The following is a 9,051-nucleotide window of genomic DNA, read 5'->3' as shown; positions in this document are numbered from 1 at the left end:
TAACAAACCACACTAGGTCTCGCTCTAGCAGTCACTACTTACAAGCTTACTTCTTTCCCTTGCTTCAGAGGCACTAGACTGTTTCCCCATTATTAAACCAATTTAGTCACGAACATCTTCAAAGTACATTGTAGATGTTGAAGGACTACAGAAAAATGAAATATTTCACTTTCAAATCTTAAAATTTAAGTCCAGAATTTAATTCACGTGCTTCAAAAAATTCTTTCATAACCGAGATTTTATTGGTTGTTTTGAGAATAAGTACACAGACATTTCAAATTTGTACACAATTCTTAACGTACGTACCAAAAACCTAAAAAGTCATGTAGTTGTGATTCTTTTCTAAAGTTATTCGTGACTTTCCAGCTTACAATTTGGAGGCTAATTTTCCTTAATAGAATATCAAGTACCAATATCTTCAAATGTTGATACGCTGTTACATCAAAAGTCCCACTGATTCACAATTTAATATCATATATACTACATACTCAAATTTTCAATCTTTCACAGCACATTAACAAAATGACTAGGAAAACTGGACTACCACGACCAAAGATGGTACAGAGTGCACAAAATCCTGACAGGGAGAGTCAGGATCAAGGAGTGGTTTTGTTTAGGAAACAAGTCTACCAAAAACGGGAATAGAATTCAAAATGTTCAAGACCTATTAAATGCACAACTGACTCTAAATGGCCATTTAATATGCTCTGTGTATTATAGGATATAAAAACTACCCCCATCTATGGAATGTTAAGCTGACACCCAAGACAATCAAAGCTTCCCATATTCAATATCCCACTATTTTCTGGTTGTACCAAAAAATAAACAACCAGCAAATGATTTCACCTCTTAAAAAAAAGCATTTACACTTAAAAAATGGGATGAGGTGGAATTCCCTCCTTAAAAATGTTTCTAGAGCTACTAAAAAACTTGCATTTACAAAATAGTTGATAAAAATATTCCTCTGGATTGTACAAGAAGGGAGACAGGGACCACTGATAAGACATGGTATGATACTAATCAGACTTGGCTTCTTTCTCTCCTGCTTCATCAGAGGCTGGACTCTGCAAATCAAAGCAAAAATAATGATCAAACTTTTGGTTTCTGTGGTACTGCAGTAACCTTTGAGACCTTTAGCATTTAACACAACATACATTTTACTTACATATAACTAATAGTCCTGAAAAATAGCAGAGCCTCATTATTTGTAGATGGTGTATTTGTAAATTCACCTACTCATTAAAATTTATTTGTAACTCCAAAATGATTACTCATGGCACTGTTATGGTCACATGCAGACAAAATGAGTCGTCCAATAAGCCATTCTCAGCTCAGATTGCTCTGCCTTGTTTCAGCACTAATACTGTAAACAAGCACCTTTTTCAGTCTATTTAGTACCACACATTTCACATTTTTTTCCTGCCTTTTCTTTTTTTTTGGACAATGTCAACTAGTGTTGTCTAGTATTGCCAAGTGCAAGAATGCTGTGATGTGCCTTATGGAGAAAATACACAGGCTGGATAATTTCATTTAGACATGAGTTACAGAGCTGTTTCTGTTGGCCATGAATTCAATGCTTATGTTATTGATGACACGTATTAAACAGAAACACACATAAAATAAAGTTACTCGTATGTACTGATAGGTAGATGGAAATGTGAATGGAGCATTGCAGGAAATCTAACCCTGCATTCCCCCATGCATTCACAGCAGCCTTACAGAACACAGCCACACGAGTAACAGGAACCAACTGCGGCTTGATGAATGTACTAGAATATAAACACAGGATCACGCCGGTTCTATAGGAGGCGATATGAAAAACTAGAATATTTGTTTAAACAAAGCCCTAAAGTCATGTGAAAGAAAGAAAAATGAGTGTTAAACCACTTAGTAGATTAAATCTTTTTTATATTAATGAACCCCATCTACAACATAGATGGTGAAATCTGTTACTGGTGAAATTTTGAGTGCATTAAAATTTTTTGTTCACTCACTTTTAAAAAAGAAGCCATTTATTTATTTCAAATATGATCTAATTCATAAAAGTTATGTCCATTCATTTGGGGTTATGGTATAAAACATTCCATGTCATAAAAAATAAAAACGGTCTTATCTGCCACATAAAAGTATACAATTTATTATCTACTGTTTAGAGTCTAAAATCAACAACATACAAACATGCCCAACCTCCTCATTTTTAGTTTCTCCGTTTTCTGCAGGTAAATCTTCTTTAGTTTCTTGGTTAGCCACTTCGGCCTGCTTTCCCTTTGCTCCCCTTTTCCCTTTTGTTTGCACTTTTTTGTCTGCAGATTTATCCTATAATAGAACAAGAGTATATTTTAAGCACAAATTTTACATGACTAACATTTTTTGACATGCTATAGAGATCAAATCCACAATAGCTGCAATGTTAATGCTGTCGTCACATGTCCAGCCTGAGTCACACGACACACCTTTTACACGAGCCTCCTTAAGACCCACACCCAGGAACCAGGACCAAGTATGCTAAGGACAACAGTAACCGTGCTTGCCTATCAAGCCTCTCGTGATTAAACCTAAAGCCTGAACTACACTACTTCTCCTTCACCTCCTCAATTACCCACCATTTTCTGAAGTTGGACTTGATAGAACAAACAAGATCAAGAACAGTTGGAGGAGGGCCGGCCCAGTGGCTCAGGCGGTTAGAGCTCCATGCTCCTAACTCCGAAGGCTGCCGGTTCGATTCCCACATGGGCCAGTGGGCTCTCAAACACAAGGTTGCACCTTGAGCTGAGCTGCCTCCCAGATGGCTCAGTTGGTTGGAGCACCGGCTCTCAACCACAAGGTTGCCAGTTTGATTCCTCGACTCCCGCAAAGGATGGTGGGCAGCGCCCCCTGCAACTAAGATTGTACATGGCACCTTGAGCTGAGCTGCCGCTGAGCTCCTGGCTGGCTCAGTTGGTTGGAATGCATCCTCAACCACAAGGTTGCTGGTTCGACTCCCGCAAGGCATGGTGGGCTGTGCCCCCTGCAACTAGAAAACGGCAACTGGACCTGGAGCTGAGCTGCGCCCTCCACAACTAAGATTGAAAGGACAACTTGACTTGGAAAAGAAGGCCTGGAAGTACACACTGTTCCCCTATAAAGTCCTGTTCCCCTTCCCCAATAATAAAAAAAAAAAAAACAGTTGGAGGAATAGCTCTTCCCACTGTAAGTCCCAACCTTCTTTTAAGCATGAACAATAATCAAATTATTGAACATCTACTGTTTTGACAACACATTTAGGTCAGGTTGACTATCCCGCTACACTTAATACCTTGATATCATATAATGAGAAGTTAAAAGGGTCAATTTTGAGTTTATCACTTTCATTTAGGTGTTTGAAGAATCTGAAAACATATGTGTTAATTACTATGAGTGACAAAATAGGGTGAAAATTTGAGGCATTCTAAAGCAACATAAAACAATATTTTTGGATAACATCCATCAGTGGGGAAGAAGCTTAACAAATATTTATTTCATGGAAAGAAAGTAGCAACACCTAAATTAAATTCAGTTAGGTCGCCAGTAAGTTGCATAAAAGACCCCTACCAGTAGTGACCAATACTTGAGTTACACGGCCACAGAGACACGCAGGTAGTCCTCAGACGTCAATGCTAAGGGGGAAACATCAGTGCGAGACCGTGTGTACCAATGGTGGCACTCCATACATAAAGGCAGCATGATGACTACTAATTTAATAGCTTTAGAACAATAAATTATATAAACAAACATATTTAGGATAACACTGCCACGCACATTGCCACCAGGAAATGTCATAATTGCTTCTATACTTAAAGACTATCCTTTTGCAATCAAATGTTTTATTAATTTCATAACCACTACCACAGTAACTTAAATATGTAAAGCCTTAAAAGTGAAAATAGAATATGCAATAGCCTGAACTAAAATAATACTTTTAACTATTATTAGCTAGAAAGCTAGATGAAACAAAATAACAATTTTTTTTTTTTTCCTAAGGAGGGCACAGCTCTAGCGGCCCATGTGGGGACTAACTGGCAACCTTGGTGCTACCAGCTCTGCACTCTAACCAACTGAGCTAACCGGCCATCCCAGAAACAAAATAAATCAATATGGTTTCCTAATGTATGTTTCAACCTTAAAAAGATTCACTTCTAAGGAAACTGTACAAGTCAGAAGCACACACTGGAACACGTGTTTTGAAAACAGCATGTCTATCCTGCAGTACGGTAACTTATACATCAAAAGCATTACCTTCCATTTAAGGTTTTAAATGGATCAATTACGAAGACAAAGCTGTATTACATAAACTAAAGGGGGACAGTCCAAAGCCACCCCCGACCCCTTTTCCTTTGGGAAAACTGAACTGACAGGCTTGCTCCTCAAGGAACACTAACATGAAGACTTACGCTGTTAGCCTTTCAGAGAGGAAGAAAAATGTTGATTACATTTGATGTCCCAAACTGGAGGTAAAATTAACAAAATTTTAGGGCAGATCAAAATATAGACAGAAATCAATAAGGAAAGGAAGAACAATTTAAGAGGGAAATAGGCATAGTATTTCAGCCAATTGGTTTATTTTTAAAAAGCAAGGAAAAAAAGATGGATAACAATAGTACACTGTTCCAGCCAACATTTTGCAACAAGATCTGCTATTTTTTTTTTTAAGCCTTCAAAAGTTTCTGGGATAGTCTAACTTTGTGTAGAGAATTACTGCATTATTTTCTGCTGTGAGAAATTCTAAGCTGACGTATTATGCTTATACCTTCCTCCAACATCCTTTAAAAAGATCACAAACCAGAACTACTATTGAAGATAAATTAAAATTTTACACTCAGCTCTGTACAATGTTTAAATAAAGGGATGAAACAAAACCCTTTGGTTATGCGGTGCTAAGCTTCCACCTATGCTTTTAGGAAAGGGGTGATGGTAGTTCAGAATTTTTTTGGAGATTTCAAATAGCAAGCTCTCACTTAAGTTTTGAGTGAACAGAAATGAATCACGCCATGAATTCCCCTCAAGAACATGGTGAGCTTTGCCAAGGGAGGTTTCAATACTATATCCAAATTCACAGTAACAAATGATTTACACATATTCAACTCATCCAACTTAAGTTTCCAAAAGTACATGTCCCCAAGAACTTTATTCCAGGAGCTGCAATGTGAACAACGAATCACCAATCTATCCAGAGCAACAAGCATCACGTTATTTATGATTAACTTACTCTGTTAGGAAAAAATGATTTAGTGAACTCCTTAACACATAAACGCAAATGAAATACTTTTAGAATAGTTATGTTCTTGGAGAATGCTACTTTTGATCTACACACACACACACACACACACACACACACACGATCCCCTCTTACGTGGCCTGCAAACTTTACATGCAAAAACTTAACACATTTCTTTTCTCCTGGCCTCAGTCCTAGCTTTGCTGTTATTGTCAAAAGTACAAGCATGCAACCAATGGACAACCATTGACCCCGCAACGTACACGACACAAAGAATGAGTTTCTTTTGTAAACCAGTATTTAAAATTTCTAGCCATCTTAAGCGGCCTACATTCTGCAGAAACATTAATGTGACATATATTTCCATAAGCCAGGATAACCATATCCATTATATTTTACCCAAAGAAGAAAAAAAAGTCTACGTAAGTTATTAAAATATAAAAGGTAAGTAGGTAAATACGATAAAATTTTGACTCCAGGAGACTGACATCTAATAATTATTGTGACATATTCAAAATCAAGATATTAGTCATTAACAGTATCACAAGTTCTTAGGGGCCCGAATGGCTTTAAAGTCATGCGTTGCGTAGCACTGCTGCATTTCGAAGACTCCACAGTCTCCTACTGTTAAGTTGGAAACCCACCTTTCCTGACGCCTTTTTGGGCTTCGTTTCCACTTTTGCAGGAGGAGGTTTCTGAAAGGCAAAGATAGCACTGAGTTTCTTCACTGGGTATGATCCCACGGAAAAGAAACGGTAAGGGGCTCGCTTTACTTACAGCTGACAACCTCGCCGACCTCCTCTTGGGCTTCAGAAGAGAAAAAGAAAATGAGCAAAATGAATGATGCAGTTCAAATTGAACCCACCCCAAGGCCGAAGAGCAGGGCTCTTACCTCCTCCTTCGCTGCCCCCTCGGCGGAGCTGACCTGTGGAAGGAAGCAGACGGGCGAATGGGCGCAGCCCGCAAACAAAAGTGCCCGAGCGCCCCGCGCCCGCCCGCCCTGGAGAACAATGCCCGGCCGCGTGACGTCAGCGGCTTCCCGCCGCCGCGTTCGAATCTCCCACCAGGATCCTCCGACCGCCGAACGTTCCAGAGCTCTGCGCCCGGGGCTGCTGTGCGCCCTCCTGCCCACCGCACGTCCCGGGGGCCCAGCGCCGCCGTGGACGCTGCAGGCCTGGACCTCGCGGGGGGCCGCGGTAGGCCTGGCCGGCGGAGGGGGCGTGTGCGGGCGGCGGTCTCCACTCACCTTCCTCTTGGGCATCGTGGCAGCGGGGCGGGCGCGTGCCGGAAGCCTGCGGACCGCAGCGCGCCGAGAGCCTTCACGAAGCTGGGCTGCTTGGCAGCTGCCGCTCCTCCCGCGCCCGAGCTGCTGGGACTCGCGACGGGGGCGGTGGGAGAACCGGATGGAACCGGATTGGGAGCCCGCCCCCTCCTCCCCCCGCGTCCCCCGGCCAAGGCTCCCCCTCCCCGCTGGGCGGGCCGCCCCCCGCCGCTTTCCATTGGCTGTCGGGCCCACTCCGCCGCAGTCCTCGCCCGAAATAGGTGAGGCGGGCTGTCAATCGACCACTGCGCCCCGCCCCCGCTCTCGGCGCCCCCACCCCTGCCCGCGTCTTGCCGGGCCCCAGACCCAAACGAGGGGGGCGGGGCCCCAGGAGCAGCTCTTGCCTCACGGTAGTTTGAAGCGGAGCCGCAAAGTGCGGTCTATGCGCCGATTGGCGGGCGCCCGCCACGTGGTCCTTCGGTGACCCCACCCACAACTCTCCTGGGTACCTGGGCGCATGCCAGTTTCCTGAAATTCTCAAGGATCAAGTCCCTCCGTTCTAGGGTGACTTGCGGTGGAACATTTATAGTTAGTCTGGTAGGCTGGGACGGGAGAGACAATGGAGTCGGGTACGAGCCTATCTTCCCACCTCCGTCGGCAGGAAAGCTAGCCAGCATCCCAGGCTTCGCAGGCCTGCGGGAAGCGGGGCTTGGTACGCAGGCGCTGGAAGGGAGGTCGTGGGAAGGAAAGCCGGCGAGGCCGCGCAGGCGCGCGTCTTTGCGACGTCCCTGGACTGGCGGCTGGTGTGCAGCGATGCTTCTTGCTGGGTTACCCTGGGGGTTCTCTCTTCCTAAGTAAATATCTGTTGATCACCCATTCCCTGAGGTGCCGGGGTGCAGGCGGGTCGACTCGGGCACCTTGTCGGTTCCTCAGTCCGGGCCCCCGACGTCCCCGGGAGTTGTTCACTGACAGACCCCTGGCTGGCGTGTTTCCTTGGCTGAAGTGAAGCGGGAAGCATATCCACCCAGTTCCTGCCCCTTTTAACCAGTTGCTCACATAGGCACCATTTGAGAGTAGAAAGAGGGCTTCAGACTGGGGGTCTGAGCTGGGAACACCGGAACCAGTGAAGTTGCACATTACCCTGTTTCTTTAATGAAGGAGAAAATTACGTGTAAAAGACCGAATTGAGTTGGGTCACTATAGAAAAAAGTTTAATCGGAAAATTGTCAGCTGGAATTCTTGGAGAGGAAGAAACGTTGGAATACTTTGAATCCAAAAGATTGGAAGTAGACCATATGTCGAACATTTGAGAGGCCTGGATAAACTAGCGCCTTCACGTAGTGGAATCCAGAGCTACTGCAAAAAAGAAAAACGTCTCTTCACGGAGGAAGTGAATTTTGAAAACCACTCGTCAGACTATGTAACTCCTGATCAATAATTGTAGTGCCTTCCCTTCTCGTTCAAGAAAGCCTGAAGTCCTTAGAGTGGTTTATAAAGCCCTCTGCAATCTGGCCGCCTTAGGTGATTTTCACTGCTGCTCACCCTGTTTCACTTTCTGAGCCTCAAATAGACAATATATTTTTTAATTGAGGTGAAATTCATATAAAATCAATATTTTGAAGTGTACAATTCAGTGGCATTTAGTATATTTACAATGTTGTTCAGCCACTATCTACCAATATTAACAGTGCTGTCTGAGGATAATTTGAGATTTGCATTAAAAAATTTTGCATAAGTGCTTTTTAAACAAGTTAAACACAGGAAAATAGCTCAAATTCCAATTTTATGTTTTTCTTTCTGATCAACACACATAGACACATGTACATGCACACATATGCATTCACACATGTACACACATACACAGAAAATGCTTGACTAGAGGGTATTATGCTAAGTGAAATAATTCAGGCTGAGAGACAAATGCCATATGATCTCATTTATATGTAGATCTAAAAACAAAATGAACAGTCAAAACAGAAACAAACTCATAGATACAGAGAACAAACTGATGGTTGCCAGATAGAAGGGAGGTGGAGGGATGGGTGGGAAAGGTGAAGGGATTAAAAGTACAAATTGACAGTTACGAAACAGACACAGGGATGTAAAGTATAGCATCGGGAATATAGTCAATAATATTGTAATAATTGTGTGTGGTGCCAGGTGGGTACTAGACTTATGGGGGAACACTTCGTAAATTATGTAAATGTCTACTCATTATGTTGTACGCCTGAAACGAATACAATGTGAATGTTAATTATAATTGGGAAAAAAAGAATGCTTGTACATTTAGCTCTACTATTATAAAATGCACGTCTCCAAGAGATGCTCACACTTCATTCATTGTTAGCCATCCTGGATCCAAAACCAGGCTGCCAATATATAGAAGTCCAGGACTGACAGCTAATGAGCAATGCAATGGTTATAAAATTTGTGCATTCAAGGTCACTGCCTGAGCTAAATTTGTGCCAGTGACCAAAACGAACACTGCAGATTTTACCTAATTCACTCTGAATATTGATGCACCCCTAGTTTCCAGTGGAAGGATGATCAGTCTGCA

The 9,051-nt window shown here is 42.7% G+C and overlaps 1 protein-coding gene across 4 annotated transcripts; it reads right to left on the bottom strand.

The window, feature by feature from the left end:
• Nucleotides 1-220: 220 nt before the first annotated feature.
• On the bottom strand, nt 221-8,336 carry HMGN1 (high mobility group nucleosome binding domain 1). Of its 4 annotated transcripts, none has more exons than XM_088794622.1 (7): nt 7,004-8,336; nt 6,480-6,608; nt 6,126-6,158; nt 6,011-6,040; nt 5,878-5,928; nt 2,175-2,316; nt 221-1,064 (listed from the first exon to the last, which is right to left on the bottom strand). In XM_088794622.1, coding segments are annotated over exons 1-7 (555 nt in total). In that variant the 5' UTR covers nt 7,172-8,336; the 3' UTR covers nt 221-1,062. The 4 variants fall into 4 exon arrangements, with proteins under 4 accessions (XP_088650748.1, XP_074181307.2, XP_088650746.1 ...); XM_074325206.2 differs by having other exon boundaries at nt 2,188-2,316; nt 7,004-7,839; XM_088794620.1 differs by having other exon boundaries at nt 2,188-2,316; nt 6,480-6,602; nt 7,004-7,839.
• Nucleotides 8,337-9,051: the final 715 nt, after the last annotated feature.

This window comes from Rhinolophus sinicus, chromosome 17, assembly GCF_057876585.1.
Source record: "Rhinolophus sinicus isolate RSI-liver-muscle chromosome 17, RSI-T2T, whole genome shotgun sequence".
NCBI lineage: Eukaryota > Metazoa > Chordata > Mammalia > Chiroptera > Rhinolophidae > Rhinolophus > Rhinolophus sinicus.
Note: the sequence above shows the minus strand (reverse complement) of the source record. Positions and strands in the feature narration are given on the sequence as shown.